The following is a 15,556-nucleotide window of genomic DNA, read 5'->3' on the forward strand; positions in this document are numbered from 1 at the left end:
CAATAACCAGATTAACGATGCCCGCTCTAGTCGTGGCGGTTGCAGCATACAACCTTCACCATTTCTGATACATCAAGCCGAGGCTGCGCCACAACGATCGTTCACCTCGAGATCAGTGCCATGGCATTGCACACGCGTATGAAAAACATCTTTAGAGACTGGGACATAAGAGATACAAGAGGCCCGTCTGGTATGCATGCGCTGACAATAGAGGGTCTTACCACGAGGCATCAGAAAAGTTGTCCAGTAATTCTGCCTGCCGTATTTGAAGAATATTATACATAGCTGAGATAGAATGGCACCTAAGTATGCTGGGAGATTTCGACTGCATGGCGGCCCAATGCTACCGGAGGTGACAAACGAGGGACCGCATTAGCTGGGACGTAAACGGAATGTGAACCTATGCACGAAAATAGATCACCTGGCGGATGGAAGAGACCAAAATAGTTACACTGGGATGAATGAGTGATATCAGAAGAGGAAGAATCAAGCACTCAACGTACTCAACAATCAAGCAGTCAACATTGCAATCTCGATAATGAACAAGGCCAGGTCCATCATCAGGGAAACCAAGGCAGGGAACTTACAACCCGATGCGATGTGTTGTAAGTGCTGGAGACCACGTTCACAAGTACGAAGCTCGTTCACGAACGCCATGGGCAATGGCCCAGCCTTGTAGGCTGAGGCGCTTGTCTCTGAAGGGACATGAAGAAGGGGAAACGCGAGTTTGTACGGTCGTCGATGAAACGGATGGACATCGTTTGCAACGAGTTCTTTACTGGAGCGAGCCTGGAAATCTGCCTTGCTCTTGGAATCCCTGAAGGGCTGAGAGGGGGACAGCGAGCATATTGTCAACCGTATGCAGCAGGCACTAGCTCTATCGCGAGGGCAGTCTATAGTCTCCCAAAGGCAGGTTATAGATATTCTCTGCTTCAACCTTCGCGCCTCAAAATATCCGTATTCTGAGGGCGGAAAGTCTGCTTATTATGCCTAACTTGAAAAACACTCACCCACAGATAGTTCATCCTATGTGCTTCATATTGAACTGAGTATTTGCTCGAGTGGTCGCTCTGAGCCTCTGACCATGCATGTACGAGAAGTAGAATAGTCAGTGCCAACAGCTGGATCAAGATTCAAATTAGGTGAATACATCTACGACGGCGGTAAGGAAGGGTAAGGAGGGCTCAACGCTCCGCGATATCACGCGGAGTTTGCACTTTGTTCGCACCCCCGTCATATCGTCCATGCGCCCACAAAGCTCAGGCTCGTCCATTCACATGCCCCCTCGCTGGCAAATGCTAAGACATCGCGATCTGCACATAGACCCCGACGCCGTTTGTCTGATCTGAAACCACCTGCTGCCCGGCTGTGTTATGCCCGCGCTCTCAACACTCATCCATCGCGTCCAGAAGGGAATCTCCGCTATCGAGCTCGTCTACACCTCCCACCCGCACTGGCCTCTACCCCCTCCTACCCACGTGCAGAAACGAAGCTCAGGTGCGAAATCTCTTCTTCGCGTATCGGTGCTAGACTCCTCCTTCAACCCTCCTACTCTCGCACACCTTGCCCTCGCCAACGCTCCGCCCGTAGTCCCCATACCAGTTCCAGGATCCTCAGATGAGGAAGGGGAGTCTAACAAGTACGACGCAAAGCTCTTGCTTCTGTCTGTGCGAAATGCCGACAAGACTCTCGCCCCGGGCGACGCGACGTACGCTCAGCGCCTCGGGATGATGATCCTCCTTGCCCAGGACATCGCGCACCACCAGCAGGTCCGTCTGCCTGATGTTATGATTCCCTACGCACAAGGTACCCATGCGGCCATCCAGGAGGGCGACAATATAGCCGTCGCGATCATCGACGAACCCACGTTCGTGGGCAAATCCAAGGTGCTGCTCAAATTCTTAGGCGAGCGACTCGTGTCTGTGCTCTCCCCTCCGTCCACAGGCGCACCAGTCCCCGCAGATTTCTCACCGCCTACTACGAAGTCCACCCCGCATCTGCAGCTCGTGTTCGTAGTAGGCATGGACACGCTCGAGAGGCTCTTCGCCCCGCGCTACTACGCGTCCCCGGAGGACATGCGCCTTTCCCTCCGCCGCCTCCTCTCGCCCGAGGGTGACGATGCGTGGGTCGTGTGCGCCCGCCGACTCATGCACGCGTCGTTACTCACAGACGCGCAGCTGGAGCGCGAGCGCTCGTTCATGGAGACTATCGAGGAGTTCGTCCAGTCGCGCCGCGTCACTCTGATAAACATTGGCGAGGAGGAGCGGACGATCAGCAGCACCCACATTCGTGAATCGCGTCATCGTGGGGATTTGGCTTGGAGATCGTGTGTCACATCGTCGATAGCTGACTACGTCGAGCAGCACAGTTTGTACCGTTCATAGCAAATGCATCAAGATGGAAGCATCTTGCGCACCAGCGTCTCAGAGCTCGCGAATTCATTACAACAAGGAATCTATTTCGTGATACGTGAACAGAATGACAATGCGCGATATAATACCATTAGCCTCAAAAAACACTCGTGCAGGAAAACGATGTGACGAAGATAGCGAACAAACTCAGTGCAGTGCGTAAGATAGATCTGACAGAAAGCATGCGAATTTACGACGACGCGGCTTGTGCGAACGCGACAGCAACGGTCTGTGAGGTATGCGGGTCAGCCAGACCCGGCAACAAGTGCAACGGAATACTTGACATACCTCAGAGTGGCTCAGCGAGAGATGAACACGAGTGATGCCCTTAGCCTCCGCCGCAGATTTGGCATCACCACGCAGGATTACCGTGGGTACACCGGAATCGTCTTTCAAGATCTCAATGTCCTTCATCGGAGCAGCAGCGCCCTTCGACGAAACACCAAGCGATTTAAAGACAGCCTCCTTGCCGACCCAGCGGGCTGCAAACGACGCGGCCGGAGAAGGTTGCGAACGGCAATACTCGATCTCTGCATCCGTGAAGTTGCGAGAGACGAAAGTCGGGTTCGACGAGGGTACTGCCGAGATGAGCTCTGTTACAACGAGTCAGTGCTTTTAGTTAGGGGGACGATCTTCTGGTGACGAACCTTGGTCTACGCCAACGCCAGCAGTGGAGCCCTGAGCAGCCAGGATTTGAGAGATGGCCTTGACATTGGCAATGTCGACGGCGGGTTGCAAATTCAGCTTCGCTGGGAATGCGTAGCTGCCAGTTTTGGGGTCGAGGCAAGCTCTCGCAAGGGGGTTCATCAAGACAGGCGCTTCGAGATCTTTCGAGTACGGTGGAGCATCCTTCACCTTGACGAGGCAGTTATTGATCATCATCTCGCTCATGGCCTTGTAGGAGAGATGAGCACGTGTGAGGTTCTTCCCTTTGTACGCTTCGTAAGCTGAAGGCTCGAGAGAGCCCAGCACGTAGCGAGGGTTGATGATCATGCAAGTACCGCCAACCTGACCGAAGCCGAAGGAAGACTATGGTAACGGTTCAGCAGCGATACTCATAACGATTCCTGACTCTGCACTTACCATGAGACCAGCACGAATGCCGTCAGTGTGGATCGTCTTTGAAGGGAACATCAAGTACGTGTATTGCTTGAAATCCGCATCGACATTGCTGGAGAAGTCCCTTGAGTATTGTGATATGATGAAATCAACAGAATACTCACTCCGCATTGCGATTACCGGGGACAATGCCAGAGTGCACGCTCTGCAGAAGTCCAGCTAGCTGCCACGCAGCGGAACCTCCCTTGGAGTGTCCGCACAGACTTTTCTGAGCCATGATAGGGACTGCGTTGTGTGGCGTGCGGGATATGGCGCCCAGTACGTCGTTCCAGATGTGAGTCTCATTCGCCTCCTGTTACACGTATATAGCGTCAGAGATATTCGGTACAGTACTGCAGAGGGACTCACGTTCGCACCGGTACCCGTGCCATGAATAGAAAGGACGCCGATATCGTCTGCCGTCAGCCCGAAGACTGCAAGTGCACGGCGAAGAGGGGCGACCCGAGCGTCAGCTCCTTCCAACATTCCGTACGTCGCAAGAGCATCCTTTTCTTGACGGGCCGCCTCCTTCTCGACATCCGCCACACGGGACGCGAGATACTCTTCGTCAACCACTTCGTTGCGACTCTTACGGAACTCGATGTCTTCCTGGAGTTGCTGCTGCTCGTTGGCCAACCACTCAGAGATTTGGCTGCGGCGGAACGCAAGCTGTCGGGATCGGTACACCAAATCGAGCATCGGTAGAGGATGTTTTGAAGGGACCTCCCTGGCGATCGACAGAGCACCACGACCGGGAGCAGGAACAGACCTTCCGGCCTTGTCACTAGGGAGAAATGTCAACAGATATGCAAGGACAGAAGCGTGCAGACGCACGTGGAAGTGGACGTGAATCCAATGATGCCACGAATGGGACATCCCAGTTCCAACGCCGTCTTCGCGTTCATGAGGACGTGAACACCCGTGCCTTGGGCTTCCATGAACTACAGCATTGATGTTCAGCCAAACATTCCACCACACAAATCAGAAGACTCACCCCAGCGCGAGTGGTCGTTGCAGGTCTAGACATTTCGGTTGGTTCACGACCCATGGCCAATTCGGTCTCCGCATTGCTGGTTGCCTTCATATTCCCAAACTCATATGAACCTTCCTCGCTAAGATCGTCGAATCCACCAGCAAGCATGACCTTCGCCTTTCCAGACAATAGTGTGTCACACGCGATCTCGATGGATTGCAGGGCGGTGGCACTGTCCGCATATGAATAAGCAAGAGACACAAATTCAAAAGACCAGGTAACATACCATGCACCGACTGGGATTTTGATCGGGCCACTAGACGAGAGGAGAAGTAAGTTGACCCACCCAGCAGTGGTGTTGATGAACCTGTTGCACGTCTCAGTCAGGATTACACCGGGCAGGCAGGGTCTGAACTCACGTCTCCTGTAGAATGTCGTTCTGTACCTCCTTCTCATCACGGCGATCCTTGAACATCTTCGAAAGACTCTCCATACCTCCCATGCCGCTGCCGATACTCGAGCCCACTTCCGAGGGGTGCATGTGCTTGTACAGTTCATACGGATCCGTTATACCCGACGTATTCAGAGCCTCTGCAGCGCAAACAAGAGCCCACAGTGACGTGCGATCAGTTTGCGCGATGATGTCCTGTGGAATACCGTAACGGCCGGCATCCCATCCTGTCGGAATCTGGCCAGCGACGAGACGATTGAACTTGAATGCCTTGGGAACGAACACACGAGCACCCTTCTTGAACTTGACAAACCACTGACCACCCTCTCCAGCCCAGATGTCGCAATTGTCGCCGTGTTCCAGCTTGAACTTCTGAGCATCCACTTCGGCAGCTTCGAAAGGTTCCAGATCGTGCAAAAGTTGGATCTCTTGGTTGAAGACCTTCTTCTTGGGATCATAGCCACGGAAGAGTTCGGGTTCTGGATTGTATAATGAGCACAGCAGACTGCGCGGTGAAACAATCACTCACCAATCAAACGCACGCCAGCATGTGAGAGAATGTCCTTCTCATAACGACCTCGGACATCCTTGTCGTCGACGGGTTCACCGGACTTAGCATCGACCCAGCCGACATGAAGAGATCCGTCCTTGAGACGGCCATCGAAGTGCTTGATGTATCCCATCATCCACGCCATCTCAATGCAACCCTCGATAGTGAATTCGCCTCTCGCCTCCATCTCCCATCGCGTACGCGAGCTTCCCCAAGGACCTACCTCCGCGAAACCTGTGACAACGATGACTTTCTCCAGATCAAGCATACCACGTAGTTTCGAGACATCAGCAAGGGATTCGTAGGACTCAAGTGCAGGATATTCGAACTTGAAGTTCGCGCGCGGAACTACGTTGACCGTCTGTAAGACGCGTTCCGCTTCGACACCATTAACCATCTTGAAGTCTGCGGCGTTGTCTCGAGCGATGGCGCGGCGGAGTTCGCTCTTCTTGTTCAAATCTGTGCGGATGCGCGTAGTGATGTCGGCGAGGTCGGGCAGGCGGTCCATTCCTCCGTTGAGGTCTGCCCAGATCGGTTCAACTTGAGTGATACTGAAAAGGAGAGGGTGCATCAGGCCCATGATGTTGAATGCCATCTCTTTCGCGGAGAAAGTGCGGACACCATGGCTTTCAACGTCGTGTGCAACGATGTTCGTAGCGTCCATCAGACCTGTACCGCGGGTCCAGCTGAAGCGAAATCGTGAGCTCAATATTCAATCGGCGAATAGACGACAAACGTACCCTATCACAGCGCCAGCAAGACACAAGTATTCGCCCCAGCTCTCAGAGTTCCAGCGGTTGAACAACGTCTCGAGCGAAATCTTAGACTCCGAGTACAAGCCGTCGTTTCCGAACAGGCCATGGTTCGGTGAGAGTGGCAGGATGACTTGCGTTGGCCGAGTAAGGATCTGGCGGCTGGCCTTCTTGAGTTTCACGGCGCCGAGTAAGCGGAGTAAGTTAACCAGCATGATGCGGTGGGCAAGTTCGGATTTGTCGTCGAGACCATCGATCTGTCGGCCGTTCTCAGGTACCGCGGCGAAGGGAAGAACGTAATCCAGATCAAGCCCGAGAGTCGAGTAGATGTAGTCAATGAGGGCTTCGACGTCTTGCTTCGATCCTTGATTGAACGGCACCACGGTCAGTGCGGAACCCCTACTACCGAAACGCTGGAAGATGCCCTGGTAGTACTCTACCGTGGCACGGCTGTAACGAGAAGTGGTGATGACGACGTGAGCACCTCCTGATAGCAATCCCTTTACCACCTCGACACCGATAGAAGCTTTTCCAACACCTGTCAAAAGAGCATTTTTGTCCTTAAACGTCGTGCCTGACGTTGCGATCTCATGGAGGATGTCGAGATATACACCAGTAAGGTTGCTACTGTACTCCCAGTTCGTGCCGACCTTGCGCTTCAAATGCAGTAAAGGGACCTTGTCCGCTGTGACAGATGCGACGCCAGACACTTGAGGACGAAGGAACTGCGACGATGATCTACGAGGACGAGGTGCCCCAGGACGAGGACGAGATTCGGGACGCTTGCGCAGTGATCGTACGACGCCTTCGTAGAGAGCCTTGATGCGGTTCTTCTGCTCTTCACTAATCTCAGGCTGCGACTTCACTACATTCCACAACTTCAGAACGTCGTCTTGGATCTTCTGAATATTCGTCGGCGCTGAGATCGTATCTCCGCTGGCCATTTCTTCGACGTAAGCCTCAAGCTTGCGAACGTTCTCGCGGACAACCTCCGAGTAAACGATGTCTCCTTTGGCTGTCACTTCCGTATGCGGCGCAGTGGGGAATGTCACTGGAGTGAACCGATCAGTATCATGGTACATACACAGTTGGTAATAAACCCACCATCTTTGTAAAGAGGCGGCAGCGCCAGAACTTCACGGCAGTTGTCGATCAGCTGCTGGCCGAACTGCTTCGCGAGCTTGTAAGTATCGCCGCGGTTGGGGTCGCACTGATCGATGTAGTACTGCATGTATGTCACGAGCTCGGGATCAGCGCGGTTCATGATAGCGATGCAGCGTGAAGTGATCTCGCGGTCCACGGTGGTGAGACGACCGAAGATGATGTCGTAGAACATGAGGAGAGCATCTTGACGGACCCAGTTCCATGATGAGTCGAAGTGACGTGCCTTGAGAGCGTCGAAAACTGGTTGAATGCCATCGATGTATGTGTCACCGTGCTCTCTGGAGATGGCATCGAGTTTCGACTGCAAGGTAACAACATTCGCTTTCTCCGCGTCATACTTGATTTCGCCCGCTCGCGAGTCACGCTTGAGGTATCGCATATACAGCTCGATTTGCTGCGCTGCAAACTGCTCTTGGTCAGCTTGGAATTGCAAGAACTCCTCGCTGTTGATCGTCGGACCTCCTGCGCCACCGCCGCCTCCACCGTTCGCGGCACCGGTAGCGAGGGAGATCCCAGAGCGCTGTGCGTAGAGTGTGACGACCGTATCAAGCCACGCCTTGGCTTCTGCGTCTGAACCGAGACGTTTGGGAGGTTCCATGGTGGTACTCAACAGCAAGACTCCATCCGCGCGAGTCGGACCAAGGCCCCACGTCTTCGACAAATACGCTTTGATCGCAGAGATATTGAAACCACCAGGCATCTTGCTACCCACGACGCGAGAGACGAGGCCAGAGCTGTACTTACCCAACGACCCTGAGAAGCCAACGCCAAGGGCCGACCCGAGCTCCTCGAGTGGCAATTCTTCACCCTTCTCAGGAGCAGACGTGAACTCCAGCTGCAGATCGCCGAGGATTTCGTTCTGTAAAGTCGACTTGCCGCCAACGAGGTCCTTAATCGACTTCGAGAGGGGAATTTCCTCCACCTTCTTCTTGAGCTTCTGAGCTACAACCACAGAGAGAATTTCGATCGCCTTCAGGGGAACGTCTTCAACACTAACGGCGGCCGCAGCCGAGACCGGAGCAGCAACGGGAACAGCTACTGGTGCGGGAATAGCTGCAGCTTCGGGAGCAGACTCGTCAGCAGCCGCCTCTGCCTCATCCTCGAACTGGTAGTACACCTCCTTGGTGTGCTTCGCATGACAAAGGATCGCACGGATGCGGCTGACCGAATCGTCTTGCACCTCGTACTTCGCTTTCAGAGTCCTCGTCGCCATACCTGTGAGCGTTGGTGAAGGTCCGATCTCGATGAAGCGCTCGAAATCGTAGTGTTTGAAAAGGATGTCCTGAGTTTCTATCCATCGGACGGGCGACGCGAACTGGTATGCCAAGAGCTCCACTAGAGTGATATACGCTAGCTTCTGGCGCTGCTCCGCTGAACCCCAGTTCTCCGTATCCCACTTGCGAAGGACTTTGTCGAGGCGCGGTGACAACGTCTGGTCGTAGATCAATTGGACGTAATCTTTCGTGACTTGGAAAGGCTTCGCGATCAGGTTCGGCACGTACTTGCCGACGAGTGTGTCCGGATTCAGGTGCGCCGCATTGATCTTCTTAGAGAGGTCTGCAAAGACAATCAGCGGGAGCATAGGCTTCACTCGAACGACAACGTACAGGCTCGGAATGGCATTACACCAGCCCACAAGTAGCGAGAATGGAAGGGTACATCAATCCCTGGGAGAGGGATCGTTGCGAACCCGCGCTCCAATTTGATGTAGCCTTCCGCCTTCTGCTGATCCTTGGCACGTGTAAAACAGGAGTTGATGATTTCCCCAAGCATTTCCTTCACTTGCTCAACGGTGAATTTCTCCGTCAACTAAACAATCGTTAATCGCATGCATCACTGATCACAGGACCGCCATACCTTCGCAATGTCAACCTTCTCCATCTTTAGGTAATTCAAGACGTTGGTCATGGTTTGCAGAGCGACCAATTCACCCGCACAGACATATTGTTGACCCTGGAAATGGAACAAAGCATGAATTGACAGAATTATGGGTAGTTTCATTAGTTTTATGGACGACATACCTCGACGTTGTAGTTGACGATCTCGAGCAAGCACTGTGTGCGATGAGCGATATCGTCAATAACCTCCCGCAGCGCGGCATCCGTGAAAGTCTTCGAGATGCGGCTTGGGTTCACGGCGCACATCGCATAGTTGGAACGGTTGTGAGCATCACGCTCAACAGCGCGTTGCATAGTGATACCACGGTAGAAGACGACGTCGACAAGCGACGAGATTGGGAGGACGTCAGCAATAGACGCGAGCGCCGAATATTCCCCCAAAGAGTGTCCAGCGAACGCGGAGTCCTTCTGCACGAAGCCCTTCGAACGCATGTCCTCGAAAGCAGCACGTTCGGTCACGACTAGCGCGATCTGAGCGAACTGCGTGGCAAACAAGAGACCAGAAGGATGACTGAATGTGTACCGCTGAGTCCGCACGTTGATATCACCGAATAGCGGGAGAGTCTTCACATTGCCGTCCTTGTCCATGGTGTCGTAGGTCATATCCATGTACCGCTGTCGAATGGCCTGACCCTTGATACCACCGAAGTGGATGGTCTTTTCCTTCGGGTTGTCCTTGACGATTTGGACGATAGAGAAGCCATAGACGGCGGTTAGATGAGCATCGGCAGCATCCCAGACAGATCGAGCAGCGGGAGAGGAATTATACAGGTCCATACCCATACCCGGCTCTTGGGAACCTTGGCCAGTGAAGACGTAGACGGTCTTCGGCTGCGCGACTTCGGCAGTGCCTTCCAAAACCTTTTCACCCTTGCCATTGAAGGTCTCAACCTTGACAACAATGTTGCCGTCCCGCATGCCACTGTGCTTGATCTTCACCTGAAGACTATCGCCAGGAATGACCATTCCTACGAAGGCGACGTCATATCTGTCACGTCCATCAGTGAGAGCTAAAGATATCATGTCACACGGACTTACGCTACAACGCGCTCCGGACGACCTTGCGCGACGACTGTCTCAACGTAGCGCCGCGTGGCCGCGCTCGACCACATGCCGTGCGTGATTGTGGCGGGAAGAGCCGCCAAATCAGCGAAGTAGGGGTTGACGTGGATGGGGTTGAAGTCGCCAGACACCTTGGAGTAGGACTCGTTCGTTGCCGAGGAGTTGAAGACGGCTGCGCCCGTCTTCGTCATGGTGTAGCCGTCATTCGGAAGAGGGGCCCAGAGACCTTGCGGCTTGCCATGACGCTCGAGATACGCGATTACTGGGTTGCCCCTGCTGTCGTCCTGCAGGAAATCAACACCACCGACCTTGATGAGACGTTTGATCTGGTCGCGGACAAAAATGTCGCCGGAGACCGATACCGACTTGTAGCATGTCTTGTTGCGGTAAGTAACCTCAGACTTCACACGGAAAACGAGCGTCGTCCCAGCTTGAAGCGGTTTTGACGGATCGTCCCACTCAAACCACTCCTTCGACTGCAATACTCCCACGTCGGCTTCGGTCGCCAGCTCTACAGAGTAATCCGGAGCCTCGAGAAGCTCGAACGTGTTGTCGTATTCGGAATAGCGACCACGGTATAGGAAAGCAGACACAACCTCGATGACGGGCTTGCCATCTCTGATAACGAAGCCTTTGACTCGGACTGTCTTCCCGGCATCGCTGTTGATAACGGAGACAATGCGAGCCTCGATCTTGCAGACATCGCCCGCCTGAAGAGGCTTAGCATCGTCTACAAGACGGAAGCCGTTCGACAGATGGACGAGCTTGAGGAGATCACCGTCAATGGTCGAAGGGAAGATCGCTTTGATGATCGCCTGAAACGTTTTCAACAACTACTCCAAATAGCTAACACAAATGCACTTTACCTGCCAACCAGTCACGATTGCGAAATCCATGGGAGCTTGGACATTTTCAGCGCGGACGGTCTTGAAAGCCTCACCGTCGTTGCCAATGACACTGCAGAACGCCTCGATTTCGTCCGCATCTATGGTGACCTCCGGGCCAGTGAACGTCGCGCGAAGGTCGATCTCCGGGAGGTTCTCCTCGGGGCCCAGCCATAACTTCCAGTAAAACTCCTTGATGCGGCGGTTGCGGTCCGTGGTAACCTCGTGAATCGGCGCGAAGCCCATCGAAGGCTTGTGGACGAACTGGAGCTTGAGAGGAATTGCGACGTCGCGGCAGTCTTCGTACACTGTGACGTTGATGGTGTGAGAATAAGCATTGTACTTGACGTCCACGGCCTTGAAATCGCTCTTGTGCGCGCCGTACGATCGGGCTGCGCCGTACACAGAGATGCCAATGGGGGAGACACCATCGGTCTCGACGACGACCTTCTGCCCTCGGCGAGGAGCGAACAAGCGGCGGATGGGGTTGTCTATGTATAACGCACCCTGCACAACGGTGGGCGACGTGAGGAGTGCCCTCACCCAGCAGAGCTCGGGACCAGCGAGGGTCTCCAACCACGATGACGTCTCCGGGAGAGTTTGACCAAGCTTGTACGTGATGGTATTCCGGGAGACGCTGCGCTCGACGTGGAGAGGGGTTGCGAGTGCCGAAGGACCGGGGCTCAGATAATCGACGGTGGGGATCTTGCTGACGTCGCCGCCGTACAACCGATCGATGAGCTTCTTGACCAGTAGCGAGGTGATGTTGTCGAGCATCTCCTTGATGGGCTCGTCCTTCGCCTTAGAGTGCTTGACGGCCACGGGACCCTGGAGGATGCAGACACGCTGCGGATCTTGATCGAAAACAGCCTCGATGTCTTCAGCTGCCCAGAGAGAATCCTGGAAAACACATTCAGCGTCGCTACCGCATATAGGTGCTTCCACAACAGCCTACCTTCTTGAACCAGACCTCGAAGCTAGCGTCAAGGACAGGGATGAACGGCACCGGCTTCTGTCCGGGTCTCTGCACAATGGTGAGGAAGTAGGCCTTGTCCTCAGAAGCGAGGAGCTGCTCAGTCGCCAAAGGATATGTCTTGAAGAACTCCTCAATAACAGCTCGGGGCTTGTCAAGAGAATTGAAGGACTGCAAAATGGACGACTTCTCGCCACCACCGTTCACACCGGCGAAGCGCTCCTCGACACGGCGCAACCAGTCGCCAGTGAGGTTCCTCAACGACAAATCCACCCAGCGCTCTTCCTTCGCGACGTACATCAACCGCACCATGCGCATAGCGACCTCCTCGTAGGTCATGTCGGCGATGTCTTCGGTGACACTTCCGTCCTTCTTCCATCCGAACCATGGCTTCGAGAAATCCTTGTTCAACTTCGCGATGACCTCTGACCGATGTTCCACAAGCCACGCCGCACGCTTCTCCTTCGGAAGGTTGAAGACGGTGTTGTCGAACTCCTTCCAGAGCTTGACGGCACGGTTGGCGATCTTGTGGATGGGCTCACCAAGCTCTGAGCGGACGGTCAGGATGCCGCCAGTCTCCTTAGCGTAAGTGCCCTCCCACTGCGCATCGTCAACACCCTTCGCCGCAACGATCAAGTCTTTGACTGACGAGCTCGTGTGCGCCTCCTTCGCAACCATGACACGACTAGCAAATAGGAACCCGTCGAAGGGCATCGGCTGCAGACCGTACTGCTGGACGGACCAATCTCCGCTGAGGTAGGGCCAGAGATCATCGGCTCCGCCGAACCCAGAGCCACCGACCAGGGAGATATTGATGTGCTGGCGGATCGAGCTGTACGTCGAGATGATGGGCTGGTGGAAGTCCTCGCACGAGTGGTGTCCACCGGCACGTCCACCTGTCCACTGAAGAATGACTGGGAAGTCGGGGTGCGCGGCGGCGATGTTGACGACCTGGCGGATACCGTCAACGGAACCGGGCTTGAAAGAGACGTGCTTGATGCCAGCAGTCCGTAGACCATCGATGATCTCCGCTGCCTTCTCCGTGCTGGGGATACCAGCAGCGACACAAAAACCTTCAATGGGAAGGCCTTCACGGCGCATCTCCTGCCAAAGCGGGAACTGGAAGCCGAATTGACGAGGGTTGATGTAGAGCGAGTTCAAAGTCAAGCCGACACCCGCCGGGATCTTACTCTGGATTTCAGCAACCTTCGCACGGAGAGCTGCAGCATTGTAGTGCCCGCCACCAGCAAGCTCCACGTGGTAGCCGGCATCGAGAACGGCGCTCACGAAGCCGGCCTTGACTGTGGTCGGGGTCATTCCCGCCACCATAATGGGGGGCTTGCCGAGGAGACGAGAGAAGGGAGTGTCAATATGAATGGATCCGTCACTGGAAGAAATAGCATCAGTATCGATGTTCATGGTCACGCTGATCTACACACCTTGTCTTCACCAAACCAGGCATGAACCGCTTACTCCACCATTCCTCTCGCTTCACGTTCTGCGCGTCATACATCTCGACGACACCCTTCGTCTTATCGCCGCCAATAATAATGCGGACACCACGACCATCCAGGTTGCGCGCCGTGAGCGGGCCAATGCCGCTCAAGCCTCCGGGACCGAAGTCTACTGCATGGGTGGCGGTCTCTGGGAAGTTCGTTGCCTTGTCCCAGTGAATAGGAAGAGTGAATATCAAATCGCAGAGCGCGCATGTCAACGATGTCGAAAGCTTGCGGAGATCCGAACCTGCAGATGAAAATTTCAGTAAAAGAGGTGACTATATGCGCCCCTTCGGAGACATACCGTCCTCGGTGTTGTACACAGGGATCGCTAATTCCTCCTTCGTCCACAATTCTTCTCCTTCTAGATCCTCCTCGAACATCTTCTTCGTCATTCCTTCCAGATAGTGGCTGTGGAAGGGCACACCAACGACCAAGAAACGAACCGAGAACACGGGCTTCCTCTGAGAGAAAGGGACCTTGCTCTGGTCAAGACCACTGGGTGCGCGAACCTTCCTTAGGCTGTTCACCAAACCGAACAGAGCGCGCGGGGGACCTGTGACAACGAACGCCTTCGAACCATTGTAGAGCGAAATGTGGAGCTGTGAATTCTCTGGAAGGTGTACGTTCGTCTTCTTGATATGAACCTCCAGGTCCTTCAGGAGGAGGCCGGTAACTGAAAGCATGGGACTCGGAACTCCCTCTCCGCCCTCCACCGCGTCCTCCACGATGCTCGGCTCCAATGCAAGCACAGGGAACGCCTGCTGGCCGCGGAAACCGCAGAAGAAAAGCCATTTGAGGGCCTTCTGTGCGTTCTCGAAGAAGGACTCGAGTGTGTTAGATGCTGAGATACAAACTGCAGAAACGAGACCTTGAGAGTGTCCAGTCGCACCCCGCAGACGCACACACAGTTCCCCAGGCGAGAGCTTAGCAACGCGACACACGATGAGGTATTGCGTCAGCTGTGTTAGGCCTATGAGAGGGAACGAAACTGGCACGGTTGCCAAGTACGCAGTCGGAGGACGCGGTGCAGCACCTGTAAGCCAGGAAATCGCGTCCAGACCATATGCGTAATATGTCGATTCCGACGCCGACGCCAGAGGCACCAGCACGTCACGGGTCACCGTCTCTAGGAAAGACGCGACGTACGGCTTGTAAATGTCATAGAGGCTTTGCAGCTCGTCGAAATAGACCTCATTGGTGCCTTGCCCACCAAAAATCGCGTAGACTGACGCGTCCTTCTGCGCCGCGGCGGACAGAAGCGCCGGCGTAGGTTGTTGCGGAACGTCGCCTCCTTTTTTCTCTTCAAGGGAACAAACTGCTCGAAAGTACGCCGCGAGGATGGCCTCACGCGTATCGGTATCGAAAGATGCGGCAACTGTATGCACGTCTTGGTGCGAGAGGTATGACGTGGTAAAGTGTTGTAGGATTTTCAGAAGCACGGTCGTCCGCGCGGCGGAGGAATCTGCATCCTCGTCTAGCTTTTGTGCGACAAAGCCCAAAAAGCGGGCGTATAGCTCTAGTGTCGCCTGCTCCTCCGTGTCGAAAGTCGTGTCTAACGCTGCCGGCTGGGAAAGCGTGAACTCATCTCTAAGAACTTCTGCTGCAATCCACTCGTCGGATTGCGTGGATACTGGGATTGAAAACTGTCCCGAGAAAAAAGGTAAGACACCGTCTGCAATCAGACGGCGTGACGTACTCTAGTTTGACCGCTCTGGATGAGGATGGGTCGAGTGGGGATACTCGTCGGGGAAGTGGATGAGACCATCGTGGTTGTCATCGTGGACAGTGCCGACGACGTCGTCTGGGGAGCGTCTGGCGAAAGAACACGTTGCGTGTCAACG

General features: G+C 54.5%; 2 protein-coding genes across 2 annotated transcripts; one reads left to right on the forward strand and one right to left on the reverse strand.

Moving 5' to 3' along the window:
* Positions 1–1,373: 1,373 nt before the first annotated feature.
* SCP_1200930 (predicted protein) lies at positions 1,374–2,384 on the forward strand (the record flags this gene model as incomplete). Its single annotated transcript, XM_027762980.1, has 3 exons — positions 1,374–1,497; positions 1,591–1,769; positions 1,827–2,384. 3 exons carry the CDS (start codon positions 1,374–1,376, stop codon positions 2,382–2,384), a joined length of 861 nt encoding a protein of 286 aa, XP_027618781.1.
* A 217-nt stretch (positions 2,385–2,601) lies between these two features.
* On the reverse strand, positions 2,602–15,480 carry SCP_1200940 (fatty acid synthase; the record flags this gene model as incomplete). Its single annotated transcript, XM_027762981.1, has 22 exons — positions 2,602–2,640; positions 2,700–3,004; positions 3,059–3,440; positions 3,495–3,582; positions 3,635–3,822; positions 3,879–4,293; positions 4,344–4,450; positions 4,504–4,714; positions 4,769–4,849; positions 4,902–5,412; positions 5,463–6,169; positions 6,224–7,286; positions 7,340–8,956; positions 9,007–9,208; positions 9,257–9,352; positions 9,421–10,285; positions 10,336–11,174; positions 11,226–12,143; positions 12,199–13,603; positions 13,656–13,959; positions 14,017–15,358; positions 15,412–15,480. The coding sequence occupies 22 exons, from the start codon at positions 15,478–15,480 to the stop codon at positions 2,602–2,604; spliced, it is 11,754 nt and encodes a 3,917-aa protein (XP_027618782.1).
* Between the last annotated feature and the right edge of the window lie 76 nt (positions 15,481–15,556).

This window comes from Sparassis crispa (assembly GCF_003851025.1).
Source record: "Sparassis crispa DNA, contig_000010F, whole genome shotgun sequence".
NCBI lineage: Eukaryota > Fungi > Basidiomycota > Agaricomycetes > Polyporales > Sparassidaceae > Sparassis > Sparassis crispa.